This window comes from Eublepharis macularius, chromosome 15, assembly GCF_028583425.1.
Source record: "Eublepharis macularius isolate TG4126 chromosome 15, MPM_Emac_v1.0, whole genome shotgun sequence".
NCBI lineage: Eukaryota > Metazoa > Chordata > Lepidosauria > Squamata > Eublepharidae > Eublepharis > Eublepharis macularius.
The window spans coordinates 13,077,943-13,095,343 of record NC_072804.1 but is presented as its reverse complement, the minus strand read 5'-3'; the positions used below and the strand labels follow the sequence as shown (position 1 = coordinate 13,095,343).

At 45.9% G+C, this 17,401-nt stretch overlaps 1 protein-coding gene across 2 annotated transcripts in view; it reads right to left on the bottom strand.

The window, feature by feature from the left end:
* The window catches only part of SEL1L3 (SEL1L family member 3), a 49,325-nt gene that overhangs the window by 10,134 nt on the left and 21,790 nt on the right, over positions 1-17,401 (bottom strand). For both annotated transcript variants that reach the window (XM_054999551.1, XM_054999552.1), the window contains exons 10-17: positions 13,119-13,336; positions 9,782-9,961; positions 7,286-7,405; positions 6,446-6,586; positions 4,528-4,590; positions 3,364-3,540; positions 1,279-1,406; positions 510-593 (exon numbers count right to left, since the gene is read on the bottom strand). In XM_054999551.1, coding sequence (XP_054855526.1) covers positions 510-593; positions 1,279-1,406; positions 3,364-3,540; positions 4,528-4,590; positions 6,446-6,586; positions 7,286-7,405; positions 9,782-9,961; positions 13,119-13,336 — 1,111 coding nt within the window. The remainder of the gene's footprint in view (positions 1-509; positions 594-1,278; positions 1,407-3,363; positions 3,541-4,527; positions 4,591-6,445; positions 6,587-7,285; positions 7,406-9,781; positions 9,962-13,118; positions 13,337-17,401) is intronic.

Sequence of the window (17,401 nt, the reverse complement as noted above, 5' to 3'; positions counted from 1 at the left end):
TGTGGCTAATCATCCTGCAGCCAGAGAAGCCCCTGAGGAGGCTGCTTCACTGTCCGCCCTCCTGCCGGGCCACCCCTGGGGAGACGGTAAGGCCAGAGTGTGGGGGGGGTCTTCCGATCCTGGACCACTAGGCCATCAGGCATCATCCCCCCCCCGCCCCCAAACACAGAGCTAAGAGCAGCATCGGGACCGTCTGTTTTAGAATACAGAAATGGAAAAGGAGTGAGGGGTTATATGTTGCCACTGCTAAGCAGCTTCCTTACTCACACGGGCTGTCCAGTGCCGCTGCTTTGACATAAAAAAAGTGAGAGATTCTGATCATGAATCTCTTCTGTCCTCTCAAATTTGATCATTAGGTGTTCTCAAAAGGCATGTTGGTCTTTCAGCAGCAGGAAATGTGTACACACACAGATATGTGGGCATGAGTGCACACGCACGCGCACACACACACACGAATGGACACATGTGCACCCCACCCACCCACACTTACAAGCATAACAGGAACCTACCATGACAATTCCAGATAAGCATTGAGTGCTTTTCGGATGACGTGGCCCAAATAGCCATTCTTTTCTGCCACATATTTTGCCCAGCTGCAAAGGAAAACAAAACCATTCAAAGGAAACTTTTGAGCCAAGGTACTGGTCACCTACAATCCTACTCCAAGCAACAGGTTGCGGGAGAAATCTCAGTCCCTGCACTCACTCCTATGCTCTTTCCCCTCTCTCTCACTTACTGTTTTCTCCCCCCCCTCCCCCAACTGGCACCTTCTTGACTGTACCTGCTTAAACTCACATTTAGGCACCGAGTAGCCCCCACACAGGGAAGGCGTGGGTGAGCAAACCTTTCCCTTTGTTGCACAGCCCAAAGAACATTGGAGCTGATTGTTCTACAAGGTCTCCTGAAGGAGGCTGAGAAGAGGTTTCTGTGTGAGAGAACGCTGGAGGAAGAGCCTCTGCCTTTTGGAGGACTCTGCCTCACATGTCCTTGTGGAGAAGACACAGAACGGAAGGAAGCCATCCCAATGTCTGAATTAGGCTGCCTCCTCGCTCTTCCTCCCGCTCTCCTCCTCTGAAAGAACGATGTCATTAATACTCAATGTGAGGAAACACCTGTAGCCAGCACCGGTCATCAAGATGCAACTATGGCCCTGTGTAGATGGTGTATATCGTGGAGGAAGCACAGGCTGTTTTCTAATTACCTGAATTCTCAGTTCAAATTCAGTTCTAGTGAAATTAGATTTTTCCCCCTCTGGACAACTTCTTAAGCATTACTTACAGTACTGCTTTTTCAGGGTCCCTGGGAAAGCGTGGTAAGTTTCCTGTGATATAATACAGAGAGCATCGCAACGTCCCTTCCATGTGGCCACCTTGTGCTGCTTTATGGAAATAATCAGCGGCAACAGTCTGCAAATGAAAAATAAAAGGTTAGAAAAAGATTATCTTCTCAAGTTAACTCTTCATCTAGTTTTAATTCATTATTCGTCTGAGATAAAAAGCACAATTTTCAAATATTCTAGCAAAGGGGATTTAACTACATGTTTGATACACCAAATGACACAACCATCTCCCCATTATATCCTTGAGAAATCATTTAGGAAAAATGAAACTGAATCCATAAGCGCACGCTGCCAGCAATGCCACAAGTAGACAATTGTGCAGAAATTCACCACTGGCTAAGCACAGAAATTTAAGAGAGCAAAAGGTGGTTTCAGAGAGGCATCACTTCCCACAGTGTGCACTCATATTTCTAGTCACCTCTGGTTTTCAGTTGTTTTTTAAAAACCTGAGACACCACGCCAGTGAAAGTTGGAGGTGTGCATATGTTTTAAGTAGCAACTCTGCTTTCAAAAATACTATTTCCTGACTCCAGCCCCAAACCCCACACCCTTCCTTGGTAGATGCACAGCAAAAGATCTTGGTATGGAATCCCAGTTACACACGCTGGGTGGGTAAAGCAGAGCCGGCTGAAGTTGAACCCGGTAAAGACGGAGGTCCTGTACTTGGACCGGGGGTTGCCAGATTCAGGAATCCGACTCCCGACCTTTGATGGGGCGCCGTTAGCACCTGTCTCGTCGGTCTGGAGTCTCAGAGTGATACTGGATTCCTCCCTATCAACGGAGGGCCAGGTCACAGCAGTTGCCCAGACTGCATTTTCCATCTCCAACAGGCCAGGCAGCTGGCACCCTATCTGTCAACCTGCAATCCAATTAGAGTAATCCATGCAATGGTCACCTCCAGAACAGACTACTGTAACTCGCTCTATGCAGGGCTTCCCTTGGGCTTGAGCCAGATATTACAACGGGTCCAGAATGCTGCTGCCCATGTCCTGATGGGCATATCACACAGGGCACATATCACTCCAATTCTGCAGCAGCTGCATCAGCTCTCCATGGAGTTCCAGATCAAGTTCAAGGTTTTGGTTTTAACCTTGAAAGCCCTAAACTGCCTCTCCCCGTATGTACCCCGGAGAGCACTAAGACTGGCAAATAAGAACCTACTGGCGGTCCCTTGCCCCAGGGTGGCCCAGCTGGCCTCGACCAGGGCCAGGGCCTTTTCAGTCCTGGCCCCAACCTGGTGGAACTCTCTGTTGGAGGACACCCAGGCCTGCCAAGACCTCATATCTTTTCGGTGGGCCTGTAAGAGAGAGATGTTCCGCCAGGCATATGGTTAAGGTCAGTCTTTGATTGTATTAGCAGCCTCCCTACTGGTCTCCTGCCGGGGGGGGGGGACGAAATCATCTTCCCCTTCCAGAAGCACAGTCACTGAAATAATATTAATTGTGGCCCCACCCCCCTCTTTTGTTTATATTTGACAGGGGAAATTGGAGGGGGCCACCATCTGAGATGTTGCTCTATATCTATTTTTGGGGTTTGGGATTTTAAATGTATTTATCTGTTTTATTGTGTACCAAGCATTTTATTGTATCCTGCCTTGAGCCCGTTCGTGGTGAGGATGGGCTAAAAATCAAATCAAATCAATCAATCACCACCCTTTCCTTCTCAGCATGATCGACATCTTAAGTCTTAACTGTGGTTAGACATCTTCCTTGGATCCTCCTGAGTTAGTTTTGATAGAACTGCAAGATCCGAGTCCAAAGGCACCTTAAAGACCAGTAAGATTTTCATGGTGTAAGTTTTTCAAGAGTTAAAGCTCCTTTCCTCAGATCCAAGTAGGAATGGAGATCTGAAGAAGGGAGCTTTGACTCTCGAAAAACTTGTACCATGAAAACCTTGTTTGTCTCTAAGGTGCTCCTGGACTCAGATCTCACTGTTCTGCTTCAGAGTTCAGACCCACACAGCTGGCCACCTGAAGCTTTGACAGAGGAAGCTAACAAATCACAATACCAAATACTCACACTCACCTGATTTCTACCAGTCACTTCTGGATAAATCCCATCTAAATAGAGGGCACCAAGATTGAACGAGGCATCAGGACTGCCCATAGCCTCAGCTTTTAACCAGTATTTGGCTGCTTTTGCATAGTTTTTCTTGAAGTTATGATAATACCAGCCCAGCCCATTCATTGCCTGAGGTAGGCCCTGTAAATTAAAAGAAAGAGAATACAGCAGAAATCGTGAATGCATTTAGGCTATCTTTCATTGTCCATAAAGATAATCAGCTCCAAGTACTAAATGCAGAGAAATATTATAACTTGGCATGCTGAAGAAAGAGGCCGACATCAGCGACAGAGCATTTGTTTCGAAAGGGTCGCCAAGTCAGTATCTAAGGAAAGCCTCTCGAGTTCCAAAGTTAGGTGAGATCTTGGACTGAGACTTTGGCCAACTGGACCTGAGACAGGAGAAGAATGTTCTCTCTACAAGACTCAGCAGGCCACTGCACTGAGGAGGTGACGGCTCACATGCTGCTAGGATAGTATGCAAGCTTTCTGATCATCAAACCATCTCCAGCTATTTATTTATGTCATTTATTGTCCACCTTTCTCACTGAGACTCAAGGTGGATTACACTTTGTGAGATTAGTACAATTCGTATCAAGGACATTTCCATACAGTGTCAAGGACATAGGGTAAATAAATACAAGTTTATAAAGACATAACATTAGCAAGGATCCAACACAGAACTGAAGAAATGCTGAAACAGAACATAAGCAATTCTAGGACTGACATTAGAAAACATGAAGCACAGGAAAACATGGCAGGAAAACTGGTTAAACAGCATTAAAAAGGAATTCAACACAATTTTTATTATTTATTTAGAAAAATATTATGCCATCTCTCCAGGCAACTTGCCTGAAGCGACTCAGAAAATAAAACATAAAAAAAGAAAATGTTGAAACTTGTTAATTAAAACCCAGCATTTAATGTGCAGCCAGAGTATAAAAAGATAAATCTGTGGGGAGGCTAAAACAGCGATATAGTTTCAGGCTAAAAGCAAACTATGAAAATGGCACTAAAAAGATCAACCTTTGAATTAATTTCCAGTGGAATTTCCAAGGGTCGTCTATAGATGAGTAGAAATCTGGGTGGGCCCAGTGGAAAATCCACTATATAAACTGATCTAAATTACCTTTGAAGCAGCTTTTCTCATCAGATGTAGAGCAAGTCTTTGGTTCTTTTGTACACCTTGACCCTAAACAACAATGAAAATCTGTTTTATAGAGTTATGTAAAATTTCTCTATTTTTTCTGTCAATCTAAAAAGTAGAATTGCCTATTTGGGCCATTTCTCCACAAATGCAAACATGTAGTTTTCACACAGATAGGATTTCCCTAATAGTTCTTCCCAGAAATGCACTTTGTTACCCATTCAAAGCGCTGACCAGCTTGCCACAGCTTAAAAGATCAGGTTGTTTCACATTGTTCTGCATTCAGTATTGTTCATTTAATTGTACAACAACCTGTGCAACAAATCATCACAGAATACAGCAACATGACAGAATAATCCAGACAGGTACAGGTGGTATCAGCGTTCTTCTGGGGCTAACAGAACAATCCTAAACAGAATCACACCTTTCAAAATCCTTTGAAGTCTGAGAAGGACCAAGACATTCTCAGATCATAATCCCGTATCTATGACTTATACGGGGAAATGAGATACCTTTAGGTGGAGAATAAATGAAATTGTGTTACAAAATGAAGGGATTATTAAAGACTGTAAAAATAAACTAAAAGATTTTTTTGAATTAAATCTAAATAAAGGCACAGACATGAGAATGGTCTGGGATGCGGGTAAAGAATTTATTAGAGGTTATCTAATCCAGCATAATGCTTAACTGAAGAAAAAGAATCAAGGGAAAAAGCAACATATTCTGGAGGAGATAAAGAGCAGAGGAAGAACTCTAGAGAGCTCCTGGATATTGAAAATACACGAGGCAGACAAGGTATTAACAGATACTTCAGATATACAAAAGGCATTCTATCAATATTATGTAAATCTGTATAAGAGTTGTCAGTGGAAAAAATAGATGAATATATTAATAAGCAATCTAAAATTGAATTTGAAATTGCCCTTTGTACAAATGATGAAAATGTTATTTCTAAAATGTATAAACTTTTGTTGAGGTTTGAGATGGAAGAAGAGCAAGTAAAAGAATGTATGACTAAATGGGCAAAAAAATGTGGACATGACATATTAAGGGAGCAATGGGGAAATATGTGGACAAAAGGGTTGAAATTTACATTAAGCTCTAGTATCAAAGAAAATGTTTACAAGATGATGTATCATTGGTAAATGACTCCTGAAAAACTTCCTAGAATGTATAAGGATGCTTCAAATGTATGTTGGAAATGTGCTAAACAAGAAGGGACATTTTATCACAAGTGGTGGACATGTAAGGAAGCAAAGAGTTTCTGGTTGCTGATACCATCATCGATTCAGAGGATTTTGAAGATTAAAATCCAGTTGAAACCAGAGACTTTTTTTGTTGGGAACAATGGACAGCCAGTTGGAAAGAAGCTTTGAAACTCTGTTTTTATATTTTATTACAGCAGCAAGAGTACTCTATGCACAAAAGTGGAAAACTCCAACATTGTCTACAGTGGAGGAATGGTGGATAAAAGTTTTGGAGTTTGCGTCAATGGCAAAACTTACTTCACTGAGTAGGGAAAAGACATTAGTTACATTTTTGACAAAGTATGTTACCCCGTAAGGTGGGTGGGGCTGGGAAAGCTCTGAGAGAGCTGTGACCAGCTGGCTTCAGGTGGAGGAGTGGGGAATCAAACCCGGCTCTCCAGAAGAGTCCTGCCATTCTTAACCACTACACCAAACTGGCTCCTCTAGAATCATGGCTAAATTGGGAGAAAATCCTGAAATATTTCTTGTGAGTTTGAAAATAATATTTGCAACCATTAACAAGAAGAATATCCTTCGTGTGAACTTCTGCCGTGCCCTCCAAAGCAGAGTTACACCTTTCTAGTCCATTGACTTCAGTGGTGTTAGAAAGGTGTGACTATGCCTAGGATGGCAACGTTCAAAGACCATCTTACCTTGAACAACACAATGGAGTAATCATACAAGGATACCGGGTCTTCCATTTCCAAGGCACCCTTTGCATACCACTCAACAGCTGCTTCAGGATTTTTTTCTACTCCTTGCTGGCCCCAGAAAAGCATTTGTCCCAACCGTTGCTAAAGCAAGACAAAAACATGAATAAATATCAAATAAGACGGACTAATTGCACATTTTCATAAATGTTTTCAATTCTCATATGCTCAAGAAAGATGATTTATAGTGCAACGCTGCGCAAAGCTGCTGCTCCAATCTATTGATTTTAATAGGCTTAGACTGGAGCAATTCCGCATAGCATTGCACTGTTAGGCAATTTAGAAAGACAGTAAGACATCTGGAGCATATGAAGAGCCGTACTGGATCAGACCAAAGGCCCGCCTAGTCCAGCACACAGTGGTCAACCAGCTACCTCTAGGAAGCCCACAGGCAACATCTACATTTGGATGTGGTGTTACAGCCCAAGCCAATTCATATATCACCCTACTGGAGCAGGAAGAGTCCCAAGAGTCCCTGTTTGGAATTTGAATGGGAACAGTCATGCATCTTCGATCACTGGCTCAGGCTATGCAATTTTTGTCACTGGCACCAGGATCACACCTATTATTCCAGAGATTATTGGTTTAACCATATGCAGAATCACCCCAATTTATGCTGGTTGTTTCAATGGGCTTAGACTGGAGTCACTGACCAGAATGGCACTGCAGACTTTCCTGAGATAGAACTGGCATACGAGCCTGCCCGAATCAGCCCTGTATATTCTTACAGGCACCTGCTCTCCTGGGAGGTTGCTGAATTCATGCGTCCCAAAGCACACCCACCTGGGCAGCTGCATTTCCTCTTATGGCTTCATGTTTCAGCCACATGAAGAGGTCACCGTTTTCTTTGGTTTGAGCTTTCAGTAGGCTGTCATCTTCAAACCTTATTACTTCTACGAATGCCTAGAGCAAAAGAAACAAAACAGTAAAGATCTTGTTCACATCTCTGAAAATGGTAGGTGTGTTCTGTTCTAGCGCTTGGAGTTCCTTTAGTTTGCTAACCCCGCAAGTCTGCCGTTGGGTCAGTGCTAAGCCGATCCAAAAGAGCCAAAGCACGGTGGAAGAGTGCCTGCTTGGCCCAGACAGTGCCCCACATGTCCAGTCTCTGGCCTCTCCTGAGGAAAGAACCTCTGGGGGCTGGGATGGGGAGGGCTTTGGTGGGAGAGCCGCTGCTGGCCCGAACAGACGATACTGGGCCCACGGTCTGCCACCTTCATACGTACAAGCCAAAGCATGGCGTTACTCTCCCCTCCTCTGTTCTACTTTCTCCACTGCAACCTTGTGAGGTAGATTAAGCGGACAGAAAGCGACTGGCCCAGGGACACCCAGCCACTTGCCATGGCCAAGCGTGGATCGGAACTTGCCATGGTCACCGGGTGTGGAAGAACAGTGAGTTGACCCGAAATATGGGTGCTCCTCATGCTTAATCACATAGGGTGTGTGTGACAGATTTATTGGTAGATTGCTATTTAATTAATTTGGGACCAACTGCTGTGGGGATCCTCTCCTCTCAGACCCGTGTCCTGCAGAGACCACCTGTAGACAGCTCTTACAGCACAGTGGTGAAGCGGCTGGACTGTGGCTCAGCACTCTGTTGGTTCGAATCCCATGACTGCCATGAGCTCAGCAGGTGGACTGGGGACGCCACTCCCCTCAGCCCAGCTCCCCAGCTGTATTGTGGAAATAATAATAGCACTGACTGTGTTCACTGCTCTGAGTGAGCACTAAACTGTTTGCAAGAGTGGTTTATAACCGCGTTGTTGTTGTTATTCCGGCACGAGCTTTCATGAATCAGAATTCACTTTCTCAGAAGCAGCAAAAGAAAATCGTTTTCCTCATTATCACACAGAAGATTACAGCGTGGGGAGGGGGAAGGAGAAGTAAAAAGACGGCTGAGATTTTATCTGCTGAGAGGAAATGGCTCACTGCTCTGAGTGGAGCGCTGATCTGCCTAGAAGAGCGGAATGCACATGCAATTATTATCATTACCTTATGGAACAGTTATAGAAGAAAACCTAAGCATCGGCTCTGAAAGTCCTTGTTTTTCCATTCCTGTCCCTTTCTCAGGGCCAAACTAGATGTGATGGGTTGGCACGAGACGCCACGCTGCAGGGGCGAGGAGGGGCAGAGCAGCAGGGCAGGAGCTTCGAAAGGAAGACACGCTGCTTTGGAGAGCGGATGGTGGAGAGCGAGAAAGGGAGGCGAGAAGGAGCAAGGAGGCGGAGGTGCAGAGCCGAAAGAGCTGCCAGCAGCCGGGCTCTGAGACGAGGCAGCCAGGGCGGAGGTCCAGTTTCAGAGAGCCAGTAGGAGGGGAGCGAGGCTGCTCTGTGCAGAGCCCAGTCAGGCTGCCCAGGACTCCTCGTCCTGAACGATGCTACAGCCCACCCGCTGGGTCAGACCCCCTGCACTGAGCTCAGGAGGAGCACAGGGGACGGGAGCACGGGAGACCTCAGAGGCCAGGAGACCCCCGTCAGGCCAGGGATGAGCTGCAAGGCCGCCACCCGCTGTTAAAGGGGCCACACCTACTCTGAGGCCACTGGGGCAATCGTCACACTAGATATGGCAGCATCCTCATAGTTGCCACAAGGATTCCACTGCCGTTTCAAAATGCTGCAAGGCCTCCCGTACAATGGGCTGAGGCACTCTTCTCCTCCCATCCACCTTATAACATTTGATTTATATTCCGCCCTTCAGGACAACTTAACACCCATTCAGAGCAGTTTACAAAGTATGTCATTATTATCCCCACAACAATCACCCTGTGAGGTGGGTGGGGCTGAGAGAGTTCTGAGAGAGTTGTGACTGATCCAAGGTCACCCAGCTGGCTTCAAGTGGGGAATCAAACCCGGCTCTCCAGATTAGAGTCCCACGCTCTTAACCACTACACCAAATTGGCTTATCAAGTGCCAACAAAGCCGCATCACTCCCTTGCAGCTGTTTTGGTAACGTGATAAGGAATGGAGGAATAAGAGTGCTGGGCCCCTAGCCAGATCAGGATCCGGCCTTTGTGGCATTTTTAAATGACTTTAAAATAGCAGTGGCATCCTCATGGTAGCCACAAGGACACTGTCACCTCTAGTAACACTATTTTATATGGTGTGTATTGTATTGAAGACAATTTTTATATTGTATTACATTGTAGACAATTATTCTGAATTGTGAACTGCCTTGGCAGAAAAGCAATATATAATTGTATCAAATCCATTGATAAATAAAATGTTGGTCCATTAATATATTTCAGATGGGACAAATAAATCTGGATAATGTATATTTTTTTACTTGGTCTCCTTCAGCACGCTGATGATCACGAGGCGTCTTTACAGCAACGTCACTGTAGTAAGCGTATGATAACTCCAGATCACGTGGGTAACCATTAATCCCTTGGTAGTGCTTATATCCAAGACTGATCAAAGCCAGCCTATCACCTCCTTGAGCAGCGATCAAACTGTACAGGAGCCCCTGGCAAAATATAAGCATCAGAAATGTAAGTTTAATAACATCAACAACAAAAGGTGTCAAAATACTGAAAATGATACGTCAGGTTCAATGAACAGCTAATCTTTAAACCTATTATTCATTATCCACATCCCATAGTACTTCAATTATTCAAATCCTGCAGCACTGAAACAACAACATTTTCCAGGGTATAAGTTTTCATAAGACGAAGCTCATTTTGTCAGTTTTCTGACTAAGCGAGCCTTTACTTATGAAAGCTTATTATATCCTGGGAAATTGTGTGTTCTTTAAGGTGTTACTAGACTCCAATTTTGTTCTACAATTTTGTTCTACTATGACTAACATGGCTACCCACCTGAAACATGCTTAAGTATTGTTATGCTTAATAATAAAATATAACAAACAGGAATGCAAATTAGTACGTTATGCATACTTAAGAGCCATTTCTCTTTGCAATTTCAGCTAGCAAGTGTGATAAATTCTTACTGAAGAGCACTGAAGGCAACAGTTGTGTATGTCACGTATTGAGAAAACCACTCTGCTACTACCAGCAGAATAAAACCATTTTATGTACTATTGGGATAATCTTACTATATTAGCAAGTTTTATTGCATATGCCCAACAGACTGTTTTTGTGTTTTGGTCGTACGTGTGTGTCAGAAACGTAACTTTGGAATCTATTTGAACACCAAGATCTGAATCTTGAATCTGTGAGATTCTTACAGTATCATCCTAAGCAGAGTTAAACCCTTTTAAGTCAATGGAAGTGAATAGGCTTCAAAACATGGAACTGTTCAGGATAACATTGTTACTTATTGATTTTTATAATCCTGCTATTTGGTCCATAAGTGGCTTACAAAATATAAAACTCATCATAAAAGCAGCAATAAAATCACAATAAACTGTAAAACTAAAAAAAAATTAGCAAACAATAAACTAGCATGTATTGTCGAAGGCTTTCACGGCCGGAGAACGATGGTTGTTGGGGGTTTTCTGGGCTGTATTGCCGTGGTCTTGGCATTGTAGTTCCTGACGTTTCGCCAGCAGCTGTGGCTGGCATCTTCAGAGGTGTAGCACCAAAAGACAGAGATCTCTCAGTGTCACAGTGTGGAAAAGATGTTGGCAGTATCCTGAGGAGGTTCTTTTGCATATGGATTGGGGCTTGATGTGCTAATCTTCTATGCAGGGCTATTGTCGAGTATAGAGTGTTTTGTTAGCCTGTAAACACCAGGCTAACAAAACACTCTATACTGGACAATAGCCCTGCAGAGAAGATTAGCACATCAAGCCCCAATCCATATACAAAAGAACCTCCTCAGGATACAGTGAAGCCTCCCGCCATTAGCATTCCACACACCCTGGGAAACTCTTACAGGATGACTCAGCTCAACCCCACCCCTCCTGAGTAGATACAAATGACCTGCCAACATCTTTTCCACACTGTGACACTGAGAGATCTCTGTCTTTTGGTGCTACACCTCTGAAGATGCCAGCCACAGCTGCTGGCGAAACGTCAGGAACTACAATGCCAAGACCACGGCAATACAGCCCGGAAAACCCACAACAACCATCAATAAACTAGCAATCAGGGAACCAGCATTCAGTTCAATGGTTTAATTTTCCCTTGGAACAGACACAGTTTAGAGGCACAAGCCACAATCCTGGCTATTTAAATGATGGAAATGTCCAGGGTCTGCGTCCCAGCCCCCAGACTTGCCAGGAGGGAGCAGTGGGAGGCAACTGGGAGGCAGTAGCCCTACCACCCCAGCCAGCAACCAGGTCCAGAACCTGCCCACTCCAGGGGGAAGGAGCAAAAGGCCAAAGCCTCAGAGGGCTGGAGGGAGCAGGGAGAGACCAGCCAGTCCCACCCTCCAGGGGGAAGAGAGGGGGCTAAGCAGGCCAGAGGAAAAGGGCCAAGGCAGGGGGAATAGGGACCCAGCAGCAGCCCAAACAGAGCCCTTACCAACCAAGGAGGAGAAGCAGCCACTACAGCCCAGAGCCACGCCCCGGCAAGAGGACAGTAGCCTGGCTCAGGAGGTGCTAGGAGCCAAGCCCCTCCAGGTGGAGCTGCCACAGGCATTCTGGGGGAGGAGATGGGCAGCCCCGCCCGGCATCAATGAGCAGGCAGCCCAGAAGCTGGCCAGGGCAATTCCTCGTGAGCAAGGCCAAGGAGGCTCAGCAGCACAGCAGCCAGCTGGGGCAGTTCCTCATGAGCAAGGCCAGGCTAGCTCAGCAGTTCAAAGGCCTACTGAGGCAGCTCCTCACGAGCAAGGCCAAGGAGACCTCAGCTGGGGATGGCTCGCATTCAACCCCACCCTGCCAGCAAGGCAAAGAAGCCTAGAAGGGATTAGTGATAGGAGGGAAACACCTGAGGGAAGGCACAGCTGGGCCAAGTCAGGAGAGGGAACAAGCCTGGAAGGAGGGCGGGGCAGAGAAAGGAAACCCTATAAAAGCTGGCTGGGAAGAACTCTGGGGTGATGGAGCGGGAGATGATGGAGGACGCAGAGGGCAAGCAGACCATGTTGAGCAGGCCAGTGAGTGGACTGAGAGGGAGCCAGGGTGATGTATACCACCCCTCCTTCCACAGAGCAGGGTCCTGCAGCATCCCTGGTGCCCCTCTGACGTCAGGGCTGGCCCAGCCGGCGTCCTGCCCAGCGGCGGCAGCGACAAGCCCTGACAGGAAAGATACACGTGGTAGGATGTGAACTAACATTAAATGTTCTCTTTCTTTCTGCAACCATTTGTCTTACTAGAAGCAAAGGGCTGGAGGCAGATAATACATATGAAGGCTGAGCTCAAGGCTGCAACTTTATGGAAGTTGGCATGCTGATCAGCCAGTATCCACAGCTTTCAGAAATTTTTTGCAATTGAAAAAAAATTGTGCTTTTTTAGATACCTTTTACAGTGCTGCATGTACATTCGTTCAGCTAAATGTTGGTTCATCAACTTTTAAAATAAAAAAGCCCATGAAGCACAGGGGAAGGGCAAGATTGATTCCGCTTCTGGTTATGCAAATGGGCACAAGCAGCTATCCCTGCTTTCACATTGTCTCTCTATAAAACTGTCCCTAGCCTACAAGATATACAACACTGGCCATATTCCCTCTTAAGTAAATCTTCTCCGTTTAGCATTCCCCCACTAGAGACATTCCAATTCTTACCTGGTCTGGGTCGATGGGCAAACCCAGTCCGATTTCAAAGATAACAGCAAGCACATAGGAAGCCCTGTGATGACCACAACAGCTTGAGTCCATCAGAGACAGGACAGAGGAATTGATATAATGTAAGCCACCAGCCCTGGACAGATTCTGAGCAGCTTTCTTGAATATCCTGTGTCCAATTTCTAACACTGTATCCTTTTGGCTTTCAGGAACTACAGCTGCAAAACATTACATACCATTACAGCTTGGATCCTATGAATGAGTCCTGTGCATGCTAGATACTCTGTTATGGCATATATAACCAGCTGTCCTGAATACACTTTCAGTTGGCCCCCAAGACCTTCATGAACATGGCAGAGAAAGAGCCAGAAGTTCTTTGCACTTTTCTTCCCATGTTGAAAGGCAAGGTACTTTTCTATGTTTAAGTGTTAACAAAAACACAGCTTGCCTCTTCAGTAGTACAACTGGGTGCAGTGGAAACTTACAGGGCACCTTCCCAGCTGTGACCTCCTTCAAAATTTCTAACGTGTATAAGTGTGTTGTTGAGTCACAGCTGACTTATGGTGACTCCATCGAGGGGTTTTTAAGGTAAATGAGGAGCAGAGGTGGTTTGCCATTGCCTTCCTCTGCACAGCAACCCGTCTTCCTTGTTGGCCTCCCATCCAAGTACTGACTGGGCCTGACCCTGTGTAGCTTCTAAGATCTGATGAGATCGGGCTATACTATGCTGCCTTCTTACCCAACATACATTAAATGAAAACAAAGAGCTGATTTTTTATTTCAGAAGAATTTTGAATGTCTTTCCATTGTGGAAAACTACAAAGAGCAATCACAATGGAACAGTGACATTCCATCCAGCAAAGCTGAAGAACTATTGCCTTAATGGGAGATGAGCAACTGGCAGCTTTGCAGAGGGCTCCAGCACTTGCCATACACATCAAACAAAGACCTTCATATAGACTCTAGCACCATGGAGAGCAGCTTCTAAGCTAGACGTTGCAATCTGGTTGGGCCTGCAGGCACTTTTGGAATGTTGAGAACAGGTAGTAGGCATCACCACAACATGGGTGCCACAAAGAACAAGCACGAAATGGCTGCCATGGGATGCTGGTAGGTTGCAAGATAAACATCCTCCTGTGACTGAGGCAGCTGTTTCTGAATGGGTTCTCCCAGGATGCAGAAAGGTTCTTCTGAAGTATCTCTAAGGTTGCCATCTCGCTGGGAGGGTACGGGGACCTGGGGCTTACCTTTTTGCTGTTCCTGGGTGCTTTTCGAGGAAGTGACATCATCGCACAGGCATGGGAGCGTGCATATGCACTTCTCAGCAGGCTGATTTGGGCCACAAATGAGCTTCATTTGGCCTGTTTGGAGCCAAAACTGACCCGCTAAGAAGTGCAGGAGTACTCTCAGGGGTGGTACAATAATGTCACTCCCAGAGGTGACGTAAGTGTGCCACACCAGAAGCGTGCCCGGCGCAGCATTCCCACACCCTTCCCCCCCCCCCCGCTGGCCAAGATGAGTAGAGGCAGGGGCGGGAGATCCCCTGGCCCCAGCAGGGGAATGGTGTCCCGAAGCATCTCCTTCTCCAGCGAGGTGGAGGACAGCCAAGCTAGCTATTTGCTTTGGAGAAAAGATGTTTTGAGCAAGAAGCAAAAGGGTACCTGGAAACCCACTGACAAGCACCACATTGGGGACCCCTGCCCAGAGCACTGCACCGTAACAGAAGAAACCAAACAATAACGTATGCATGTGTGTCTGTGTGTAAGGTGCTGTCAAGCTGCAGACAACTTGCAGTAACCCCGTAGTGTTTTTAAGGGTTTTTAAGGCAAAGGACGTTCACCAGCAGTTTTGCCAGTGCCTTCCTCTGCATAACAACCCTGGACTTCCATGGTGGGCCAACCCTACTTAAAAGCAACATAGAAAAAACCCTGCCATACATTTTTCAACATTTAGGCTAGTAACAGATTATATAACTCCTAAAAAGTATGACACAAGAGTCCCCAAACCTGAGGCTTATTTAGTGATAGGACTCAGTTCCAGAAAGGTGTCAGACAAAAATGTATATTATCTCCCCATCTGTTCAATCTCTATGCAGAACATACCATAAGGAAAGCTGGAATAGAATTAGAAGAAGGTGGAGTCAACATTGGTGGAAGGAACATTAACAATTTGACATGTGCAGATGACACCACATGACTGACAGAAAACAGAGAAGACCTGAAATGACTCATGATGGAGGCTAAAGTGCCAAGGCAGGACTACAGCTAAGCACCGAGAAGACAAAGTAATCACTCCTGAGGAATTACTCAGTTCTAAGGTTGACAGGGAAGAAACTGAAATTGTTAAAGATTTTCTGTTCCTTAGCTCAGTCAAAAGAGAGACTGCAACCAAGAAATCAGAAGAAGGCTGAGACTAGGGGTGCACAATCCGGGTCTGGAATTCTGAAAAAAAGCTGGATTTCTGCAGATCTGGCTAAATTCGGCTTTCCCAAATCAAATCAGAGAATCCCAGATCCAGACTCTGGACAAATCTGGGTTTATCCAGGAAACGTTGCTTCAGCCTCAGACTGGCTACTTCCTGGGCTTCTCTTGCATTTTTTCCAAGAGGGAAGGGGGGAGGGGGGCAGGGAAGGGGGAGGGAGGGGCCAATCCGTGCAGGAGTTCTCCTTGTCTACCTGACTTCTGAGACTGACACTGGTCCTGTTGGGCTAAGTTGCAATAGTGTCCCTTGCCTCAGTATGGTTTGGCTGGAATTCGCACTTTTGACATGCTTCTCCGGTTCGATGTTGTTGGTCCCCTTGCTGCACTTTGTTTCTGGGGCGGGGGGGGGGGGGCGTTCCATACACACATTCCCTTGCTTCCATTTGGTTCTGTTGGGCTTTCCCCGGGTTGAGCTTGCATTTGGGAGTGGCCTCTGGCCATTGTCAGCCGTGCCCTTGTGCGTTTCTGCTTCGGAGCTAGCTTGGAACCTTCCCTGCCACAGGCAACAATGGAGAACGGCTGGGCAGCTTGCTCAGGGGGGGGGGGCTGGGTTTTGCAGGGGCATCGGTTTGGTCCTGTGGGGCTCGTGTGTGGAGTTTGCACTTGGGAGTGTGTACTGATCAGGGCAGCCGTGCCCCAGTGGGTTTCTGAAGTGGGAGTCGGCTTCGACTATTTCCCCTTGGGAAACAGTGGAGAGGGGCTGGGGGCACCTTGTTCAGGGGCCCATGGAATTGGCCCCCGGGATCCAATCTTCTTAAAACCTAGCAGGTTTTTAGAGGACAGTGAGGAATAAGTTCCTGGAAAATTGGTGTTTTCTCAAAAAATGACCCCTCCCAACCCCCCAAATAGCCCCCATATAGGTTTCCCCATAGAAAATAATGACCAAATAAATTTGATATTCTCTATTCTTGCTGAACCATACTAGAGAATCTTGCCAAGATTTCAGGGAACTTGGATATTTTTTGTTTTCCCAAAATCCAGATCTGTATTTCCTGGATTGGGGGGGGGGGGTGCACATCCCTAATTGAGACTTGGAAAAGCAGCCATGAAGGAACTAGAAAAGATCCTTAAGGATAAGAATGTGTCTCTGGGGACCGAGATCAAGATAATCCAGACTATGGTGTTCCCCATTACTATGTATGGATGTGAAAGCTGGACAGTGAAGAAAGCTGACAGGAAGAAAATTGATTCATTTGAAATGTGGTGCTGGAGGAGAGTTTTGCAGATACCATGGACAGCCAAAAAGACAAATAAGTGGGTTCTAGATCAAACCAAGCCTAAATTCTGCCTAGAAACTAAAATGACAAAACTAAGGCTATCATAGTGTATTCACATCATGAGAAGACAAGATGCACTGGAAAAGTCAATAATGCTAGGAAAAAGTGGAAGGCAGTAGGAAAAGAGGAAGACAAAATGAGATGGTTTGACTCAATAAAGGAAGTCACATCCTCCAGTTTACAAGATTTGAGCAAGTCTGATAATGATAGGACGTTTTGGAGGTCTTTCCTTCATAGGGTCACCATAGGTCAGAGGTGACTTGACGGCACATAACACACACACAATGCCTCAGAATACGTGCACTGAGTGCCTTTCTATCCTCTGTAATCAGAGCCGAACGCTACACATACAGAGTTAGGGGGCTTGGCTCCCAGGCTAGAGAATATGATTTATGAGAAGGCTTCAGGCCTAGTCATGTCTTATTTTAGCAAGAGGACACTGAGTGATGCAGCTGTCCTGGGATGGCTTCATTACACCAAGAAATTAGGAGATGAGGTAGAAGGCCAAATCCATAAGTTCTGTGAC